Here is a 23444-nt window from a genome sequence, read left to right as displayed (position 1 = left end):
GTTTGTTTTTTTTTTTACTTTTATTGGAAAGACCGGCTGCCGCCTCTGCCCCTGTCGAAGACCTGACAAATCGGCGCCGGGACCCGCCGCCGGGAGGGACATTCGGGAAAGGTAAGTCCCGTCCCGGGTGGGGTGCGGGGGGGGGGTGCGGAGAATTTCTCCCCGAAACTACTTTGGGGGGCCGAACACGTTGGCACTCGGCCCCCCGAAGTTTCGGGGAGAAATTCTCCCCAATCCCTAGCAAGGTGATGCTCAAAATCCTACAAGCTAGGCTTCAGCAGTATGCGAACCGAGAACTACCGGAAGTACAAGCTGGGTTTCGAAGAGGCAGAGGAACTAGAGATCAAATCGCCAACGTTCGCTGCATCATGGAGAAAGCAAGAGAAAACGTCTATTTCTGCTTCATTGAATACGCTAAAGCCTTTGATTGTGTGGATCACAACAAACTGTGGCAAATTCTTAAAGTGATGGGAGTACCAGACCACCTTACCTGTCTCCTGAGAAACCTGTATGAGGGTCAAGAAGCAACTAGGGATGGCGGAGAATTTCTCCCCGAAACTTCGGGGGGCTGAGCGCCAACGTGTTCGGCCCCCCGAACAAGTTTCGGGGAGAAATTCTCCGCACCCCCCCACCCCCCGCACACCCCCCCCCCCAGGAAGGGACTTACCTTTGCCGAATGTCCTTCCCAGCGGCAGGTCCGGCCGGCGGTTCGGCGGGTGTTCGTGCGGGGCGGGAGCGGCAGCCGGTCTTTCAACCAGCTGCCGCCACCGCCATTCCAATAAAAGAAAAAAAAAACACCCCCGTGATAGGCTACATGACAATTAACGTAGCCTATCATGGCTAGATTTGCAAAGTCAGCCGTGATAGGTTACGTTAATCGTCATGTAGCCTATCACGGGTGACTTAAAAAAAAAAAAAAAGCACATATGGATAATGGCGGCCCCCATAGGGAGCCGCCATTCTCATTCCTTATTTGATCGCGGTAGTCTACGTTAAGCTTACGCAGACTACGGCGAAAATAAGGGCAACGCTATTTGCGTTGCCCTTATTTTTGCCGTAGTCTACGTAAGCTTTACATAGACTACAGCGACCAAATAAGGAACAGGAATGGTGGCTCCCTATGGGGGCCACCATTAGCTTACACGCTTTTTTTTTAAAGTCACCCGTGATAGGCTACGTGACGATTAACGTAGCCTATCACGGCTGACTTTGCAGATCTAGCCGTGATAGGCTACGTTAATCATCACGTAGCCTATCACAGGGGCATTAAAAAAAAAAAAACTTTGGAGTTCGCGGCCGGGCAAGGCGGGAAGCCTCCTCCCCGGCCTGAATTTCGGCCGGGCGAGGCGGGAAGCCTCCCCCCCGGCCTGAATTTTGGCCGGGGCGAGGCGGGAAGCCTCCCCCCCGGCCTGAACTTCGCAGGGGGAGCAGCAGAGCGCCTCCCCCCCACCGCGAACAAGCTTCGACGACAGGTAAGTGACTTTCGTCCACCCTTAGAAGCAACAGTAAGAACCAGACATGGAACAACCGAGTGGTTCAAAATTGGGAAAGGAGTACAACAAGGCTGCATATTGTCACCCTGCTTATTTAACTTATATGCAGAGTACATCATGAGAAACGCCAGGTTGGATGAATCACAGGTCGGAATTAAGATTGCTGGGAGAATTATCAACAACCTCCGATATGCAGATGATACCACCCTAATGGCAGAAAGCGAAGAGGATCTAAAGAGCCTCTTGTTGAGGTTGAAAGAGGAGAGTGCAAAAGCTGGTTTGAAACTCAACATTAACAAAACTAAGATCATGGCATCTGGCCCCATCACTTCCTGGCATATAGAAGGGGAAGAAATGGAAGCAGTGACAGATTTTACTTTCTTGGGCTCCAAGATCACCGCAGACAGAGACTGTAGCCATGAAATTAAAAGATGCTTGCTCCTTGGGAGGAAAGCTATGGCAAACCTAGACAGCATAGTAAGAAGCAGAAACATCACCTTGCCGACAAAGGTCCGTCTAATCAAAGCTATGGTTTTCCCAGTAGTAACGTATGGCTGTGAGAGCTGGACTATAAGGAAGGCTGAGTGCCGAAGAATTGATGCTTTCGAACTGTGGTGCTGGAGAAGACTCTTACGAGTCCCCTGGACTGCAAGGAGGTCAAATCAGTCCATCCTAAAGGAAATCAACCCTGAGTGCTCATTGGAAGGACAGATACTGAAGCTGAAGCTCAAATATTTTGGCCACCTAATGCGAAGAGAAAACTCTCTGGAAAAGACCCTGATGCTGGGAAAGACTGAAGGCAAAAGGAGAAGGGGACGACAGAGGATGAGATGGCTAGATAGCATCACCGATGCAATGAATATGAACTTGAGCACGCTCCGGGAGAGAGCGCAGGACAGAAAGGCCTGGTGTGCTATGGTCCATGGGGTCACGAAGAGTCGGACACGACTGAACGACTGAACAACAACAACAACAGAATAAGGGATACAGGGAAGAAAGATGCCAGCATGACTTCTAGCTACCCCTAGACTCCCTTGGTTGAATGACTGCATTTCCTTTTATAGTTTACTAGACTGAGAAGTAGCCCTATAGCACAGGAGTGGGGGAGGGGGGGAAGGTAGCTCTCCTGATGTTTTGGACTTCAGCTCCCAGAATTCCTGAACATTGGCCATACTGGCAGGGAACTATAGAAGCTGAAGTCCCAAACATCAGGAGATCTACTTTCTGCCTACCCTGCTATAGCTTGTAAAGCACGAGTCCCCTTCAAACATTAATCATGTGAAGGGAGCTTCATGTTATTACCAGGAAGTGAGGCCACACCACTAGCCCAGCTGCCTGTGTAAGTCTACACTGGAGAAGCCTACTCATGGCAGCTGCTTGCAAGTAGGCTTCCCCATGATCAGGAGTCATGATTGTTTATATCAGTAGCACAGTAAGGCTGCAATGCTGTGCTCAGTTTGTATGTTCTGTCGAATGGAGTGAGAATTGCTGGTGAATAAAAATGGGTAGGGTTGATCTGTAAGACTGCAATCCTATACACACTTATGTGGGAGTTAGTTCCATATATAGGACTGGTTTTCATAATTTAATATATGCCAATGAAAAAGGCATGCTGCTGAGCAGTCTTCCCATAGTGTTATAATTCACTGGAAGTGTGCACCTCTCCCCCCACCGCCCCCATACACACACACACATTTGTATGTGCAGTGCTGAGCACCCATGCGCATATATATTATATATAACACGACTTTTGACATGTCAAGTGCGTGTATCAAGTCATGTTCTCTTTGGTCATTTTGTTGACTCATTCATTCATCCTGCTTTCCTCCTATTATTTCAAGACACTTGGTTATAGATTCTCTGTGTCACTAAACAAAGTCAGAGGGGAAACCCAGGGAAGCGGTTAATTCAGAGACAAAGAGAGATAAATAGAAAGATGGAAAGATATCTTACACTCTTGTAGCAAGACTTGGTAGACTAATATAATTTTTCTATACTCTCCTGACAATTTAAATAAGGCATATATGGCGGTGGAGTATGTTTCTAGTTTAAAGTAATGAGCCACAAAGCACAATATGTCAGAGAAATGTTTCTTTGCAGATATTTTTCTGGATGAAGAATGCGATATCCAGAATGCACTACTGAATGTTAATGACACTAAAGCTATACAAATTGAAAATTTATGTCATTGTTTTAATAAGAGGACACATTCTTAAACTTGTAGAGTACCTTGTAAAGCTGTGGCATGGAAATGGGAAACAGAGAGGGACAAAATAGGCATAGTTGGGCAAAGATACACATTTGTAACACAGGATCCTACTGAGGGTGAGACTCGGTTCCACAGATGGAAAGAGCAAAGAGCACAGGTTTAATCTGTGAAGATGGCTACCCAAAGCATCCAACCCTTGAGGCACATAGTTATATAAATATTTTAGAATTAGATATAGAATCTATATTTAGATTCTAAATATTTATTATATAACTTATTTAAAGAAGAACAATAATGATGAGTTTCTAGCCCTTATGGTTAATTAAATTGGGTTAATTAAAAAGGAAAATTAAATGTGACACAAATCTGTGACAAGATGGTTTGGAATAATAAGGCTGCAATCTGCAAATGGATTGGAACAGTAAGGTTACAGTCATATGCACACTTACCTGGGAGTAAGTCCCACTACTTCTGAGTATATGTGCATAGGGTTGCACTGTAAAAGGAGTGAACTGATTGCATACAATGAAGTAAGCACTTCAAGAGTGTGTAACTTAAGGTGGTTTTTTTTTTTAACCTAATCTTAACTATTGGTAAGCTTGAACTCATGCAGTTACACAGAGGTTGCCACACAAGGATACAACATACCCCAGAGACAGGCACCTCTCTGTACTGTACTAATGTTGTAACAGATATGCGGTATGCCATGATAAATGGAGCTCATGGTGGGCTGCACACCTGTATTTTATTACTGCTAGAAACATTATCCCTAGCCTCTGTTTATTGATATATAATTTATTAGGAACATTTTAAAACCACCTTTCTGTTGCAAAAACAAACAAACAAACAAAAGTCCCCCCCCCACACACACACACACGGGTTTGTCAACTCAACAATAACATTATGTCCTCAACCTCAACACATGATTGGAGCAAGGTAGGTCTTAGCTCTTGGTCCAGCAACAGTCTGGGCTTATGTACTTGCTGGGCCTGATAGATTCATCAGCTGCAACTAAGTCTGCTTCTCTGTCAGTTACAGCAGGGTCTTCCTCCTCCTGCCTTACTCCAGCCTAGCCTCAGAAACAGCAACAGCAGCAGAACTAGCTACTGGTTAAATAGAGCCTTGCTCCTGAATAAAGCCTGGGGGAAATGGTATTCTGATGGCTAAGCAGGTGTGCCGATGCCAACTCTGAATGTCTCACCTGTCCCATTGCTGCCACTGTGCTCCGTAGAGCCATTGGACAAGGGAGGAGAGTCCAGAATCACAGCAAAACTGGGGTCAAAGAGATTCTTTGGGAGCTCAGGCGAGGCATTCCTACAACAGGGTTCCTCAGGTTGCCCCATGTCTTCTGTGGGACAGAGACAGAGGTAAAAACTAACATGGTAAAAAAAGCAGGGTTACGACTCCACGCAAGCAGAGATATGAGCAAAAACATCCCAATTTACAATTTTAGCCGAGGAAATGATGTGAAGGAATAACTGCAGGTACAAACATTCTGACATAGAAACAGTGCTAGCTTCAGGTTTTGGAGGGCCTTTGGGCAAGAAACCACTTATGGGGGCCCTCCCTCAGTGCATCTGTCTTCTCATCACCATTGTCACCAGCTGCTATTGCCCCCCCCCCTTTCTCATCATTGCTACCACTTCCTTACTTAACAGGAAGGGAGCCAGTGAGTGTGTAGACAGTGGCATCTACTCCTTCTCACCACTACCACCACCACTGTTTTCCAGGCCAGACTGAGAGATAGGGAACAAGCAGATTGCAATGGTGAAGAGTAAGAGCACTTCCAGGAGTCTCTTGTAAGTGGGCATGTGAGCCCTGTATAGAAAGCCACCCTCTCATAATACTATACGACGTGAATGGGGAACCTGCAGCCCATGCTGTGATTCCATCTGACCCATAGGGCTATCCAGGCCCACTGGATACAGGAATCCTCAGGCCCTCTGGAGGCTGCAGCCCTCTTTGGGCTCGCAGCAAAGTCAGTGCCCAGTTTTGTGAGCACCAGAAAAGAGGTGATGACAGCAGCAGCAAGCAGTGAAAGGATACGGTGGCAGCTGCTGTTGCCTCTGCTGTGCTCCCTTCTCCCCTCTCAACAGAAGCATGTCTAGCTGGTTCTGCTGCTGTTGCTGTTTCTGAGGCTGGGCTGGAGTAAGCCAGTGGAAAAGCAGCCGTGCCGCTTTCCCTTAGCAAAGTACCATCGCCACCTGCAACTGGAGAGGAAGAGAAGGAGGAGGTGTGCGGAAGTGTTTCAGTTGCTCCATCTGGGCAAGCACAGAAGTGAAGAAGTGGGGTGGGGTGGGGTAGCAGAGAGAGAGACTGAAAGAGAAGTAGGTGGCAGGGGTGGCCCTACCACTAGGCAGAATGAGGTGACTGCCTCAGGCAGCCAATCCCGGAACTGGGGGCAGCAGTGGTGGCAGCCTCCCAGCTGTTCCTCAAGAACTCTCTAGCTGTTGCCCTTTGTTGGAGGACAGAGCTGCACACACCACACACAACCAGTCTTGGGCTCCCCAAACTAGCCTGCTACCTCAGGTGTGGTGGAGAATGCTATCCCATTGCCAAAGTTGAAGTAATATTGACGTGCCAGTCAACCCAGCTTCTGTGCATGGCCCAGGGAGGAGGGGGCATCATCTTATCCCTCATCTCAGGCAGCCAAATGTCTTGGGCTAGCCCTGGTAGGGGGGGTGAGAGTCAGAGGAGAACTTTGAAGGTGTGGATCAAGGTGTCCTTCAAGCCACTGACCCGCAGAAGAAAAACAATCAAGTGGTTGTCTGTGTGCACCCTGATCTATTTTCTGCGAGTCAGTAGCCCTTGAAAAAAACAGTTCCCCACCTCTGTTAGGAAAAAAACATTTCCCTATATCACACTTATCATCATTATTAATCTAGCACTGGCCCTTTGTTCCCATTGTTTTATATCTGCAAAGACTTTCGTATTCTTCACAGTGCGTAATGCACCACTAGGACCAAATTCTTGTATTAGGAGGCAGAGAATGTCAAGCCAGCTGTCTCTTCTTCTACTCTTTTCCATAGATATACGACAGTTTAAGATAGGAATAAAGCCAAAGTGTATCAGGATTCTTTTATCTGCTCATATAAAAAATAAATTAATTAATCTATTCTGGTACTGCATACGCAAAACACTGGCACTTTGTGGGGGGAAATGTAGACTTTGACCTTGAACACTTTGGATTGTCACTGTTATTTTTCATCCAGTCCAATATGTAATTACTTGGAAGGTGGGAGAAACAGGTCTAACCTGCTCTATGTCTGCATTGATAATGGCAGATAGATTTTAAGGTATTGATTGATTGCATGAAATAAAAAAAAATGAAAATTTGAAGATAGGAGAAAGCTATTGACCTCAGTTTTGGCCTTGCAATCACAACACTTTTTAGTTAGATGAAAATGCCATTTAAAAAAACACCCTGTCATGATTCTAATTTGTGTTAGTGAAACCCACTTTCTTCCCAGGAACTGGTAAATTATGTAGTATTTGATGAGAAATTATATGATTATTTTGCCACCTAAAGTACAGCTCAAAATTAAATGGAAGATGAAAAATTAGTTTTATTCTCACACTTGCTGCTTTCAACAGACATTCCTACCACACAGTTACTATTACATTTTGTTCATTAGTTCAAAATCTCATTAGGAAAGCTCTATAGCCCAACAGTAGTGAAGGCCCTATTGCATTATAGGTAGTTCCACACAACTCCATTTTGTGGTGTATCAGTGTGGCACTCTGTGGAAGATTTTCTTTTGAATCACCCTGACAACATAGTTCTAGGGCAATGTATAAATATGCATACTGATATAAATATATTTAATATTTCCTATGTTTTATATTTTTAGACTTAAGTTTGTATCTTTTTATCTGGTTAAAATAGTGTTATTCTCTCAATTTGTTGATGTTTAGATATTTTAGATTGTTTTTATTGTATCGAATTATGTACTGTTTTTAGGTTGTTTTATGTGCACCAGTCTAAAAATCTTTTTTGGGGATGAAGGCACAGGTTATCATTTTTTTTCAAATAAATAATAATACATTATAAATTATAAATAACAAATGAATGATTAATAAATGAATAAACATTAAACATACATAATTTCTGTTTAAAATATTGGGAGAGAAACATAAGAATTCAATTGCTACTGCCCACTAAATATTAATATAGGAGAAACTTCCTTTCTGGATCAATTGTGGCATCATCCGTCTAGAGCCGTATTCAGACAATAGAGTGGTGTGGGAAGCAGATCTCCAATAGGGATGGACGAAAGTCACTTACCTGATCCCGAAGCTTGCTTCGCGGTGGGGGGGAGGCGCTCTGTTTCTCCCCCCGAAATTCTGGCCGGGGGGGAGTGCCCCATCTCCCCGGCCGTGAATCTTGTCTCCTGCCGGGATGCAAATGGCAGCGGCCGTAGCCGCCGCCGTTTGCGTCCCTGCAGTCAGCTGTAATAGGCTATGTAAATCCTTACGTAGCCTATCACGGCTGACTGTGGGGGGGGAAAGCATGTACGCAAATGGCGGTGCCCATGGGCGCCACCATTTGCGTTCCTTATTTGGGCACGGGTAGTCTACATAAATATTTATGTAGACTACGGCGAAAATAAGGGCAACACTATTTGCATTGCCCTTATTTTCACCATAGTCTACGTAAATATTTACGTAGACTACCCGTGCCCAAATAAGGAACGCAAATGGCGGCGCCCATGGGCGCCGCCATTTGCGTACACGCTTTCCCCCCCCCACAGTCAGCCGTGATAGGCTACGTAAGGATTTACGTAGCCTATCATGGTGTTTTTTGAAAATCTAACCGTGATAGGCTATGTAAATCTTGTTGGTTTTCATTTTTTTTGTTTGCTTGTTTGTTGGTTTTCGTTTTTTTTTTTCACTTGGAAATGGCGGCAGAGGCGGCCAGTCGGAAGACCGGCCGCCGCCGCTGAACCGCCGCCGAACCACCGCTGGGACCCGCCGCCACGAGGGACGTTCGCCAAAGGTAAGTCCCATCCCGGGGGGGGCGTGGACCATTTCTCAACCAATTTCGGGGGGCCGAATGCGTTGGCATTCGGCCCCCCAGAGATTCATGGAGAAATTCTCTGACATCTAGGGTTGGCGGAGAATTTCTCCCCGAACAAGTTTCGGGGAGAAATCCTCCGAACACCCCCCGCCCCCCGCACCTCCCCCAGGACGGGACTTACCTTCGCCGAATGTCCCTCCCGGCGGCGGGTCCAGCCGGCGGTTCGGCGGGTGTTCGAGCGGGGCGGGAGCGGCAGCTGGTCTTTCGACCGGCTGCCACCGCCGCCATTGCAATCAAAGAAAAAAAAAAAGCCCCCTGATAGGCTATGTGACGATTCACGTAGCCTATCACGGCTAGATCTGCAAAGTCAGCCGTGATAGGCTACGTCAATCGTCACATAGCCTATCACGGGTGACTTAAAAAAAAAAAAAAATTTGTACGGATAATGGCGGCCCCCATAGGGAGCCGCCATTCCCATTCCTTATTTGGTCGCTGTAGTCTACGTAAAGATTTACGTAGACTACGGCGAAAATAAGGGCAACACTATTTGCATTGCCCTTATTTTCGCCGTAGTCTACGTAAACATTTACGTAGACTACAGTGACTAAATAAGGAACGCGAATGGCGGCTCCCTATGGGGGCCGCCATTAGCGTACGCACTTTTTTTTTTTTTTAAGTCATCCGTGATAGGCTACGTGACAATTGACGTAGCCTATCACGGCTGACTTTGCAGATCTAGCCGTGATAGGCTACGTGAATCGTCACGTAGCCTATCAGGGGGCGTTTTTTGAGTTTTTTTAACTTTCGCGTTCGCGGCCGGGCGCAGCGGGAAGCCTCCCCCCCGGCCTGAACTTCGCGGGGGGAGCAGCGAAGCACCTCCACCCCACCGCGAACATCCTTCGAGGACAGGTAAGTGACTTTCGTCCACCCCTACTGACATCCCTAATCTCCAATGGAAGGAGATTACACTTAGAAAATTTTGAGGAATAGACAGACTAGGGATGTCAGAGAATTCCACCACAGATCCCAGGGAGGCCAAATTCCAGTGAATTCGGGGTCCAGAATCTGTGGTGGAATGAAGCAACCCCCACCACCCCCACTCCGTGAAATGCGTCCGGAACGGAGCCTACCTTTGTCGGCCACCATTCGCATTCCGTCGAATGGCCGTGATAGGTTACGTAAGTATTTATGTAGCCTATCACGGCTAACTCAGGGACGCCATTTGCATCCCTGTGGAGGCCATGATAGGCTACATAACTATATACATAGCCCATCATGGCAATAGGCAGGAATGCAAATGGCGGCCGCCATAGCCGCTGCCATTTGCGTCCCTGTCTTTTGCTGTGATAGGCTACATAAATATATATGTAGCCTATCACGGCAAAAGACAGAGACGCAAATGGCGGCAGCTACGGCGGCCACCATTTGCGTCCCTGCACATCCCAGTGGCCGGATGTCCAGCTGCAGGCGGCCCCTGCCGGCAGCTCCGCAGAGTCGCTGTGTAGCGGAGCCGGCCAGGGAGAATTTCGGGGGGAGTAACGGAGCACCTCCTCCCCACCATGAATGACCCCATGCAGAATGAGGTAAGGGATTTGTACATCCCTAGAATTGACTACATTTCTAGGCATCACAAATGTGTCTGAGATATATTCCTAGCCTGCTAAATATACCAAAATCTGGTAAAAAATAGCATCCTATACAGTATACTGCACAGCAGCCTACCATACTGTTGAAGCTATTCATGTTAAGTATGTGCACACACACACACTATCTATATCTACACACACACACACACACACACACTAATACAGCAGGGGAAATGAAACTCTATCAGCCCAAGGGCCAAATTCCCCTTTGGAGAAGCTCTTGGGGGCTGGGGCCACATTACAGTGGTGGGAAGGCACAAAGACAAAAGGGACAAAGCCAACTGATTATCTGGATCTATTTCAGTGGGGGTTCAAGCCAGGTTCTGGCACGGAAACAGCCTTATCGTCCTGCATGATGACCTATGTCGGAAGAGAGACAGGGAGAGTCTGACCTTGTTGATTCTCCTTGATCCCTTTCAAGATACATTGAAAGGATACATTGGACCATGGTATCCTTCTGGGACAATGGTCTGAGCTGGGAATGGGAGGCACTGCATTGCAGTGGTTTCGCTCCTACTTGGAGGGTCAGCTCCAGAAGGTGGTACTTGGGGGTTATTGCTTGTACCCATGGACTCTCCAGTATGGAGTTCCACAGGGGTCAGCTTTGTCCCCCATTTTATTCAACATCCATATGAAACAATTGAATGTGGTCATCCAGAGTTTGGGAGTCCACTGTCACTAGTACAGCTCTATTTCTCCTTTTCATCTCCTTCAGGTAAGGCTGTGGATGTGCTAGACCTGAGCCTGGTTGTGACAGTGGACTGGATGAGAGCTAATAAACTGAAACTCAATCCAGAGAAGACTGAGATGCTGTTAGTGGGTGGTTCTCCTGACCAGATGAAGTCTCCTGACTGTTCTGGATGGGGTTGCACCCCTCCTGAAGGAGCAGGTTTGTAGCCTGGGGGTTCTCCTGGAGCCATCTTTGTCACTTGAGGCTCAAGTAGCCTCAGTGGCACAGAGTGCCTTCTAGCAACTCCGGTTGGTGGCCCAGCTCCGCCCCAATCTGGACAGGAATAACCTGCCTTCATTTGTCTATGCCCTGGTAACCCCAAGTTAGATCAGTGCAATACGCTGTATGTGGGGCTGCCTTTGAAGATGGTTTGGAAGCTGCAGCTTGTGCAAAATGTGGCAGCCAGACTGATAATGGGGATCAGAATGTCTGAACATATAAGACTGATTCTGGCCTGCTTGCACTGGCTGCCTATATGCTTCCAAGCCCAACTGAAAATGCTGGCTTTGACCTATAAAGCCCTACAGGGCTCAGGACCACAGTACCTGACAGAATGCCTCTCCCAGCATGAACTGACCCATACACTACACTTTGCATCTAAGGCTGTCCTCTGGGAGCCTCCTCCGAGGGAGGCTCAGAGGGCGGAACAAGGGAGAGGGCCTTCTTGGTGGTGGCTCCCCATTTATGGAATAATATTCCTGACAAGGCCTGCCTGGCACCAACATTGTAATCTTTTCTGCACCAGGTTAAAACTGCCCTCTTCTCTACGGCATCTGGCAGTGTAGAATGAGTCTCTTGATTGACTCTGGCTGATTGTTTTAAATTGTTTTAGATATGTGTTGTTGTTGTTGTTGTGTGTGTTGTTTGTTCTATGTCATTACGTGAATGGTTTATATCATGTATTTTAATGGTTTTTAATTTTTGTGAACCATCTAGAGAGCTTCAGCTATGGGGTAGTATAGAAATATAGTAAATGAGAATCATAAATGAATGACATCCCCCACCCCAATACAAGCATATTTTAGCTTAAAGCTCTTACTGTCAGTAACTAACCCTTAGGAGAGTCATTTCAACTTTTTAAAGTGGGGAAACAAGTGTATAGAAGCTGGGAAATCAGCCAATGATCAGTGGGGAAAGGGGTGGGGCCAGAGGAAGGGGGTGGCCTTTTGGGGAACCCCGGAGAAGCAGACTGGATACTGCATACATGAAGGAGCTATTGAGAACAAATGGTCTAGCCCCACCTCTAGATGCCAACATGTGTACAAGCCATTTCAAATAAGGAACCAGCAAATAATTGGTATAAGTCTGAAGGGGGCTGTATGTATCGGTGCAGGCAGCCCTATGCACATACATTCAAGCTGTCAAGGGCTCCTTCGCGGCCTCTCTCAGTCTAATCTAGTAGCCAAGTCCAAATTAGGGATGGGGGAGAATTTCTCCCCGAAACTTCGGGGGGCCGAGTGCCAACGCATTCGGTCCTCCGAAGGTTGTTCGGGGAGAAATTCTCTGCCCCCCCGCCCCTGCCCCCACCCGGGATGGGACTTACCTTTCACGAATGTCCCTCCCGGCGGCAGGTCCCAGCGGCGGTTCGGCAGGTCTTCGTCAGGGGCGGGGGTGACAGCTGGTCTTTCAACCGGCTGCCGCTGCCGCCATTACAAGAAAAGTAAAAAAAAAAAAAAACGCCCCTGTGATTGGCTATGTAACGATTAACGTAGCCTATCACGGCTGGATTTGCAAAGTCAGCCGTGATAGGCTACGTTAATCGTCACATAGCCTATCACGGGTGACTTAAAAAAAAAAAAAGCGCGTACGGCTAATGGCAGCCCCCATAGGGAGCTGCCATTTGCGTTCCTTATTTGGTCGCTGTAGTCTACGTAAAGATTTACGTAGACTACGGCGAAAATAAGGACAACGCAAATAGCGTTGCCCTTATTTTCTCTGTAGTCTACGTAAATCTTTACATCGACTACAGGGACTAAATAAGGAACGCGAATGGCGGCTCCCTATGGGGGCCGCCATTTGTGTACGCGCTTTTATTTTTATTTTTTTCAAAGTCACCCGTGATAGGCTACGTGACGATTAACGTAGCCTATCACGGCTGACTTTGCAGATCTAGCCGTGATAGGCTACGTTAATCGTTACGTAGCCTATCACAGGGGCGTTTTTTTTTTCTTTTGAAATTCGCGGCCGGGGAGACGGGACGCTTCTCCCCGGCCTGAATTTCGGCTGGGCGAGGCGGGAAACCTCCCCCCCGGCCTGAATTTTGGCCGGGCGAGGTGGGAAGCCTCCCCCCCCTGGCCTGAACTTCGGGGGGAGCAGCAAAGTGCCTCTCCCCCACCGTGAAGCAAGCTGCGAGACCAGGTAAGTGACTTTCGTGCATCCCTAGTCCAGACACAGACAAAGGGATTCTTTTCAAAGCTTTATTCCTCTTTTACAACTTAACAACTCTACTGTTAGCAATTAGCTATGAGCAGCAGTGTACCTATGCCCTAAGTTGGAACAGTTGGTCCCCGTTTGAAGGATAATCATTGGCAGACCCTGAACTTATGGGCTAGGGAGAGTCCCTCCCCTTTTCCCTTGGATCCTCTGGGTGCAACCGTTGTTTGCGCACCAACCGGGCACTACGCCTCCTTTCCGCACCCCCCATTTGGCGCCGCTCCCTGCGTCAGCGTCGCACGTCCAGCAAGTCTTCGTCCCACGCTCTCTCACTCCTGGGACTACTATCTATGCCAGGAATGCCGGTGGGAGGAATCTCTGCCACCCATTGGCCCTGGGAAGGATGAGCGCGCCCCTCTCCCAGGAGCGGCTGCTCTTCCTCAGAATCAGAACTACTCTGGGATTCTATGGGCTCAGTGTCCGCCCTGACACAAACTTGGTAGGCCCCCTTCAAACTGATGTTAATTACACATCATCTGGGGGTATGGCTAATATTAGGCATGGCGGAGAATTCCGCCACGGATTTCAGTGAGGCCGAATGCACTGGCATTCGGCCCCCCAAAACCCGTGGTGGAATGGCCTCCCACCCCCCACCACCCTGTGGAATCCCCCCCAAGACGAAGCTTACCTGGGGCAGATGTTCCGGCAGCGGTGGCTCTGGTGGCGGCGGTGGCAGCTGGTCTCTCGGCCGGCTGCTGCGGCCACAAATGGCGGCCGCCATTTGCATCCTGCCAGGCTGCCATGATAGGCTATGTTAGTATTTACATAGCCTATCACAGCAAAGAGCAGGGGCACAAACGGCGGCCGCTACACCATTTGCGCCGCTGCTCTTTCCGTGATAGGCTACATAAGTATTTACGTAGCCTATCACGGCAAAGAACAGGGGTGCAAACGGCAGCCACTACACCATTTGCGTAGCTGCCTTTGCCGTGATAGGCTACATACGTAGCCTATCACGGCAGCCTGGCAGGACTCAAATAGGGATGTCAGAGAATTTCTCCACGAATCTCGGGGAGGCCGAATGCCAACGCATTCGGCCCCCCGTAAATTGCTGGGGAAATTCTCCGACACACCGCCGCCCCCCCGGGATGGGACTTACCTCGTGCGAATGTCCCTGTCGGTGGTGGGTCCTGGTGGCAGTTCGGCGGCTGAGGCGGACGGTCTTCCGACCGGCTGCCACTGCCGCCATTTCTCAGTAAAGTTAAATATATATATATATATATATATATATATATGTGATAGGCTACGTAACGATTTACATAGCCTATCATGGCTAGATTTTCAAAGTCAGCCGTGATAGGCTACGTAAATCTTTACGTAGCCTATCACAGCTGACTTTGGGGGGGGAAGCGCATACGCAAATGGCGACGCCCATGGGCGCCGCCATTTGCGTATGCACTTTTTTTTTTTTCAAAGTCAGCCATGATAGGCTACGTAAAGATTTACGTAGCCTATCATGGCTGACTTTGAAAATCTAGCCGTGATAGGCTACGTAAATCGTTACATAGCCTATCACTTTTTTTTTTTTACATAACTTTTTTCTTTCGCGGCCGGGGAGATGGGGCACTCCCCCCCGTCCAGAATTTCAGGGGAAGAAACGGAGCGCCTCCCCCCCTACCAAAAACAGCTGCAGGACCAGGTGAGGGACTTTCGTCCATCCTTAGACGCAAATGGTGGCCGCTACGGCAGCTGCCATTTGCGGCTGCAGCAGCCAGCCATGGCCGGAACTCCGGCTGTGGACGGCCCTGGCTGGTGGCTCCACAGAGCCGCCATGGAGCAGAGCCGGCCCAGGGAGGATTCTGGGGGGATGGACGGAGCGCCTCCCCCGCACCGCGAATCAAAGCTGCGAAAAGGTAAGTGACTTTCATACATCCCTAGCCAGTATGCATGCTGATGGAGTAACCCACATATTCTCAATAGATTATTCATGTGTTTGGATACCCTATGGCTATTGAAAGTATGAATAGGTCTTTTGTTGATGTTTTTTCTGCAAGAGATTCACATGGCAAGTCTCCTATAATTCATAATTCATATTCTGTGTGTGTGCTCTTGCTCTTGCTCTGTGTGTGTGTGTGTGTGTCAGTGACATTCTGAAACAATTCTTAAGTTAGTTTTCTTAAGGTTAAACTAGACATGTCATGGGAGATCTGTGATCAAAGTCTTCCATGGAATTATTTCCTTTTGTTGTACTAATTAGTAGCCATGCATGGCTTGAATGTGAAAGTAGGGAAAGGAAGGAGTATTAAAATCGTTTTCCTGATGGAAATTCCTTCTCCCCTCCCTGAGCTATTAAGTTAGTTGTGTGTGTTTGCACTTTGCAGGGGCGGGGGGGCGGCATACAAGAAAGAACCTGTTTTCTCCCTCAGAGCTAATAGCAGTTTCAGGTGGGTTTTTAATCAGCAAATGGTGTTGGAGTAAAGAGATATATTTCCCTCCCCAATCTTAAAAACAGCCACTGGGTCTGCTAATCAGCAAACTCTCTCTCACACACACACTCTCACTCACTCACACACGCACACACATACACACGGGGGGCGGGGAGAGATCACAGATCTCCCATGATCTCCCTGTATGAATATAGCAAATATAGAATGTACTGTCTGCTACTAATTCATCTTCCTTTCTTTTTAGTGTCTAGATCTACCCAAAGTTTGACTTATGTACCGGTGAAAGACACTGGAGAAGCCCAGGTTTTTTCCACTCAAGGTGGCGTAAAGAAATTACAAAAGACTGATTCTACCCACTCACAAGTCCACATCCCAAAACCAGAAGCAAGTTTCCTTATGGCGAGATATCCCATAATTGTTGATATTCAGCCACCAACCAAGGAAAAGGCGGCGCCTCTGCCTCATACATCACCTGGGAAGAAACTGCCTCTGGATTTCAAACTCTCAGACAGATCCTTTTCATTGAATGAAGCAAAAAATATCAGCCAGAGCCTCCTCCTTCTGCACCGAAAAAGTGAAGCAGCTCGCCAAGGGGCAGCCCAAGCCTTTTCAGACTATAAGCTATACCTCCAGTCCCGCATCACAGGGAACATCTCCACTCGATGAGAAATAAATTCTAGGCTTTCAGCTGCAAGGCTGCCTACCATTCAACAGACTCATGCCTCATTTGATAAGTTGTCTTCTGGAAAACTGTCCCTTGGGACTTCAGCTACACAGGCTAAATCTGCCCATGGTTTGAAAGCAGAGCGCCCAAGTTCATCTGTCTTAACAACACCATTGGACTCTACTGTCCATCTGAAATCTCCCTTTTCTGGTATATCCCCACAAAGCACCAGCTGGCCAGCAGAGAGTTCTGCACTGTCAAGGATTCCAGGGTGGACAGCTTTGCTGAGAAAGCCTTATGCCTCAGCAGTAAACAGTTTGACATTTCCCAAACCCATTAATATGGCACTGTTTGACAAGACAGTCACCTGTGCAGATATGCCATGTTTCAGTGGAGTGCGCTGTGAGCCAACGGAAGACAGAGAATTCAAATGCGGACCCTGCCCTTTTGGATACAGTGGTGATGGAATTCAATGCCACGGTAAGAGGGTGTGGGGAAATAGATCCCACTGGTAATGTCTCTATTGTTTCAAGGTTAAATTAAATAGGTTTTCAGCTTTAATATGTAAATGGGTTTACAAACTTCATTCCAATTAAAAGATCAGAGCTGTAATTAAGTAAGGAGCAGAACAAGAAAAACTAGTGAATAATCTAGATTTTGAACTCAAGCTTTCCAGACCCATCTCTCATACTTTAGCCATTGCAACAGTGAATTCATATATATATATATATATATATATATATATATATATAACATATTTTATGTATTATTCATAATAATTATGTTATTACATTATTATTATTAATAATTAATAATTATACGTATAAGTATTATTCCTTCATGGAGTCAACCAAAGTTCCATGGATAGGAAGTATTCATCAGAATTCCCCCCCACCCCCGGGTTTCAGTCATCCTGCAAATGCCCATGGAAGGTTATTTGTTCTGATGTTCGTGAGGTCAGAGTTGGTGAGATGGACACTGATGATATATGATTTTGCCAAGTCCACAAAAATCATACTGATGAAAGATGATAATGCTTTGAGAAAAGGATAAATTACTAAGTACAGCTTAATGGATTGTTGTGACTGAGATATGCCAGGTCAGTAACTGGTTCTATATACTTAGAAATGATAGGTTGAATATCATATCTGACTATGTTTGACATTCCACTCTCATGGATCATGTAATAATATTCTGGCAGGTGCTATAAGAGGCAATCACTTAGGGCAAGGGTAAGCAATTTGGTGCCTGTGGGCACCTTTGTGCTCCTGGATACCTTTCTTGGCACCCACCAAGGTGCCATACCCTTCACACTTTTTTTCAAACGTATTTCCTTAGTGGCAGCTGGGACCACTTCTAAGCAAAGTGAAGGCCTCCAGCGGCTGTCTTCTTCATTTCCCATTAATACCTCTGGTTATATGATGGGGCTCAAACTTTTTTTTGGAAATGAAGGGGTGGCTGCAGACTGATGCTTTCCTCTGAGTGTGTGTGTGTGTGTGTGTGAGAGAGAGAGAGAGAGAGAGAGAGAAAGAGAGAGAGAGAGAGAGATTCTATGGGTGGTGATCCAGAGTGAGGGAGAAAAGGAGATGGGATGAGTTGATTGGCAGAGTCGGCTGTAAGAGTTTGCCTTCTTTGAAATAGGTGTCTGCTGGTGCTGAAAATGGTGGGTTCAAAGGAGTTGTTTACTATTTTGTGGCCTAGCCTGGACCCTACCTCTGCCTTGTACATAGTCATTTCATTTGGGCAGGTTACTTGTCCTTTGTGACTAGCCACGCCTCTCATGGCAGCCATTTTGTGGTGGTGCCCAAAACAGTTTCTCAAATTGCCAAATGTGCCCATTGGCCCAAAAAGGTTGCCTCTGCCTGACTGGGTACAATTATTTGGTATGACAGAGGCAGATCTGAACTCACAGAATTTAGGACTGGAGTAAATTGCTTCAATAGGTTGGTCACTGGACATCATAACTAACAGGGCAATCCTATACATATCTACTCAGGTATAAGCTCCACTGACTTCAATGGGACTTACTCCCAGGTAAGTGTGTATAGGACTGCAGCCTAAATTGCTTGGGTGAAAATTGGGGAAATATCAATTGTCATCAGTAACATTAAAACATGCATAAAGGAGACTAGCATAAGGCACCATATATGCCTGTATTATGTATATAACCATTGACAGCCCATATTGTGCCAAATTGTTTTTCCTTTTAAATTCTGACGCTACTATTTTGAAAAGAAAATTGACCTATCACCTGAAACGCATGTCTCCAGGGACATAATCATAGTATGTCATTATGAGAGAGGTTGTTAATGTTGCTGCTTAAATTAACACCTTAATTAGACAGTTTAAAGGAGCACAGTGAAATAATATACACAAATAAGGAAGACTGGGCGTTTTCCTCTGTTGAAATCTGTCTAATAACTTGGCAAATTGAATCTATCTTTTTATTATTAACTACGTATGTTATTAATTTAATTGTTTTCCATTTGCATGAACAGCTATTTATCCAGGCAAATATAGCTTCCCCACCTTGCTGTTTCTAAGACTTTGTCCAAAGCCATATATTAGGAAGCTTTACCACTGGTTATCTCAAGTTTTCACAGATTCATCATATCAGATTGTACGTATCTAATGTTAGTCTAACTTAAGTCCTATTCATTTCAATGGGTCTACTCTAAGCTGGACTAACATTTGGATACCACCCATAGTCATTGGTCCCCTTCATGGATCACAGCTTTGTTGTGGTGAAGGGGCTTTCGTAACTCAGTGAAGCCGTAAGCTATGCCATGCAGGGCCACCCAAGATGGACAGATCATGGCGCAGAGGTCTGACAAAATGTGGTCCACTGGAGAAGGAAATGGCAACCCACTCCAGTATTCTTGCCAAGAAAACCCCATGGAACGTATCACAAGGCTAAAAGATATGACGCCGGAAGATGAGCCCCTCAGGTTGGAAGGTGTCCAATATACTACTGGGGAAGAGCAGAGGGTATTTCCAAGTAGCACCAGAAAGAGTGAAGCTGCTGGGCCAAAGCCGAAAGGACACTCAGCTGTGGATGTGTCTGGTGGTGAAAAGAAAATCCGATGCTGTAAAGAACAATATTGTTTAGGAACCTGGAATGTCAGATCAATGAATCAAGGTAAGCTGGAGGTGGTCAAACATGAGATGGCAAGATTGAACATCGACATCTTGGGAATCAGCGAACTAAACTGGACAAGCATGGGCAAATTTAATTCAGGTGACCATCATATCTACTGCTGTGGGCAAGAATCCCTTAAAAGAAATGGAGTAGCACTCATAGTCAACAAAAAGGTGGGAAAAGCAGTACTGGGATACAATCTCAAAAATGACAGAATGGCTCAGTACGAATCCAAGGCAAACCATTCAACATCACAGTAATTCAAGTCTATGCCCCAACCACTGAGGCCGAAGAAGCTGAGGTTGATCGGTTCTATGAAGACCTACAACCCCTTCTAGAACTAACACCAAAAAAAAGATGTCCTTTTCATCATAGGGGATTGGGATGCCAAAGTAGGAAGTCAAGAAATCACTGGAATAACAGGCAAGCATGGCCTTGGTGTACAAAATGAAGCAGGACAAAGGCTAATAGAGTTCTGTGAAGAGAACACACTGATCATAGCAAACACTCTTTTCCAACAGCACAAGAGGCAACTCTACACATGGACATAGGGATGTACGAAAGTCACTTACCTGGTCTCGCAGCATGCTTCGCGGTGGGGGGGAGGCGCTTCGCTTCTCCCCCCAAAGTTCAGGCCGGGGGGGGAGGCTTCCCGCCTCGCCCGGCCGAAATTCAGGCCGGGGGGGAGGCTTCCCGCCTCGCCTGGCCGAAATTCAGGCCGGGGAGAAGCGCCCCGTCTCCCCGGCCGCGAACTTCAAAAGAAAAAAAAAAGCCCCGTGATAGGCTACGTAACGATTTACGTAGCCTATCACGGCTAGATCTGCAAAGTCAGCCGTGATAGGCTACGTTAATCGTCACGTAGCCTATCACGGGTGACTTAAAAAAAAAAAAAAGTGTGTACAGATAATGGCGGCCCCCATAGGGAGCCGCCATTTGCGTTCCTTATTTGGTCCCTGTAGTCTACGTAAAGATTTATGTAGACTACGGCGAAAATAAGGGCAACGCTATTTGCGTTGCCCTTATTTGCTATTTGTATGAAAGTCACTTACCTTTTCAAAGGGTGACATTCATGATGGGGGGGAGGCACTCCATCCCTCCCCCCCCCCGAAATTCTGGCTGGGTTGGGAGGCGCTCCGTCCCTCCCCCACGAAATTCTGGCCAGCCGGCTCCGCTCTGCAGGGATTCTGCAGGGCTGTTTGCATCCCTGCAGTCAGCCATGATAGGCTACGTAAATGTATACATAGCCTATCACGGCTGATTTAAAAGAAAAAAAATGCGCGTACGCAAATGGCGGTGCCCATGGGTGCCGCCATTTGCGCTGCCATTTGCGTTCCTTATTTTGGCACGTCTTAGTCTACGTGACATTTACGTAGACTAAGACGGCGAATATAAGGGGAATGCAAATAGCGTAGTGTCTACGCTATTTGCGTTCCCTTTATTTTCGCTGTCTTAGTCTACGTAAATGTTTACGTAGACTAAGACGTGCCAAAATAAGGAATGCAAATGGCGGCGCCCATGGGTGCCGCCATTTGCGTACGTGCGTTGCTGTTTTTTTCTTTTAAATCAGCCGTGATAGGCTACGTAAACATTTACGTAGCCTATCACAGTGTTTTTTAAAAATCTAGCCATGATAGGCTACGTAAATCTTAACGTAGCCTATCACATTTTGTTGTTGTTGCTGTTGTTGTTTTACTGGAAATGGTGACGGCGGCCGCCAGTTGGAAGACCGGCCGCTGCCGTACCGCCGCCGTACTGCCGCCAGGAAGATCCGCCCAAGGTAAGCCCCGTCCTGGGGGGGTGGGGGGGCAGACCGTTCCGCCACCGATTTCGGGGGGCCGAATGCACTGGCGTTCGGCCTCCCTGAAATTCATGGCGAAATTCTCTGAAATCCCTACCGCAGACGGTGACTGTAGCCATGAAATTAAAAGACGCTTGTTCCTTGGGAGGAAAGCTATGGCAAACCTAGACGACATAGTAAGAAGCAGAGACATCACCTTGCCGACAAAGGTTCGTATAATCAAAGCTATGGTTTTCCCAGTAGCAACGTATGGCTGTGGGAGCTGGACTATAAGGAAGGCTGGGCGCCAAAGAATTGATGCTTTCCAACTGTGGTTCTGGAGAAGACTCTCACGAGTCCCCTGGACTGCAAGGAGGTCAAATCAGTCCATCCCAAAGGAAATCAACCCTGAGTGCTCATTGGAAGGACAGATACTGAAGCTGAAGCTCAAATATTTTGGCCACCAAATGCGAAAAGAAAACTCACTGGAAAAGTCACTGATGTGGGAAAGACTGAAGGCAAAAGGAGAAGGGGACGGCAGAGGATGAGATGGCTAGATAGCATCACCGATGCAATGAATATAAACCTGAGCACGCTCTGGGAGAGAGCGGAGGACAGGAAGGCCTGGCATGCTATGGTCCATGGGGTCACGAAGAGTCGGACATGACTGAACAACATAGTAATTGGTAAGTTAGTAATTAGCTGTTGCCACAGGAAGTGCTAGCTGGTTACTATGTGTATTGTCTTATTAATTTTTATAGTCAGCACTTCTTGTCACGATCAACCAGAATAGATAACAATACCTTAAGGGGAAGTAAAGTAAGAGGCCATAAATGTCTGTAAATGTGGGAACACACAAATGACAAAAGGGACTACATGTCAAGGGTATATTGTCTTCCCACCACTACTCTTTCTTTAATCCATTCCACCTGAATAGGATAATGATAACATTGTTGTGTATGGTATGGGAAGACAGGCACTAGAGCCTTGATAAGCAACTTGTTTTACTGGATGTCCACACTGAGGAGGACCAAAGTTCTTCCCCCACCTCCCAAAGTGGTCCATTGGCAAGTTCCATGGTTGCAGCTGTTGCTCAATCAAATGAACAGTCTTACCTCTCAGCTGGCAACTGGGTGTGCAGGAAGTAACAATGGTACCAACTCACTTGGCTGGATTTGGCCCTGGAGCCACTGGCTGCTAATCCCTACACTTGGGTGTTACAAGTGGCAAGTTTATACAAAGGTCCCTATATGCTTGGACAAGCCCTCAGGGTTGGGGGAAAGGACACACAATGGTATACTATAACCTCCAGAAACAAAAAGAGGTAAGGAATAAATAGAAGTAAACTAGCATAGGTTTAACCAGTTAAAAGGGATAAACAGTTTTCTAGAAGAAGAACCAAAGATTTCTTCAAACCAGAATTCTGGCACATCAAAACTAGGCTGTGGGAGGTCCCGTATTTTTGTCCTTGTGTGCATGCTACATTTGTTTTCTGTATAGACCAATGAATAAGTTAAATGTTCTTTAAATATCTATGCTAGGGAGCAGTTTCTTCCCTGTTTGCTTTTGACACTGCACATTTTTTGTATACATACTAAGACTGGAAAACATTATTATTGTATCCTTTTCTACTGTAAGTACATACTATTTCTTCTTCTTCTTCTTCATTACCAGTGACGTCACCTAACTAAATAACATGTCTGCCTGCTCCCTTATTTTGTTCCATCACAAATTTCTTCATGCCTCTGCCAGTTACTGCCCAGGAGTCTCACCAAATGCTTCTCACTGCTAAATTTGTCTGAGATATTATTTATTGTACTCCAAGCTACTGATGTTTCTTCCTGCCATGAAAATTGCAGACTCATCCCGTCAGGACGCAAAAAAAATGACAGTAATACCACCCATGAAGGCTTGCTACCATCTCTCATATAGACCTGGGGATCATACTG

General features: G+C 46.7%; 1 protein-coding gene across 1 annotated transcript in view; it reads left to right on the top strand.

Annotated features, from left to right (window-relative positions):
• LOC146358384 (von Willebrand factor D and EGF domain-containing protein-like) overlaps positions 1–23444 on the top strand; it is a 431792-nt gene that overhangs the window by 265786 nt on the left and 142562 nt on the right. Inside the window, 1 exon segment of the mRNA XM_084809588.1 lies at positions 16160–17059. Coding sequence (XP_084665714.1) covers positions 16160–17059 — 900 coding nt within the window.

Source organism: Heloderma suspectum, chromosome 1 (genome assembly GCF_057233095.1).
Source record: "Heloderma suspectum isolate Gila_16-S chromosome 1, 16-S_ref, whole genome shotgun sequence".
Classification (NCBI taxonomy): domain Eukaryota; kingdom Metazoa; phylum Chordata; class Lepidosauria; order Squamata; family Helodermatidae; genus Heloderma; species Heloderma suspectum.
The sequence above is the reverse complement of the archived record's forward strand: the minus strand, read 5'-3'. Positions and strand labels throughout refer to the sequence as shown.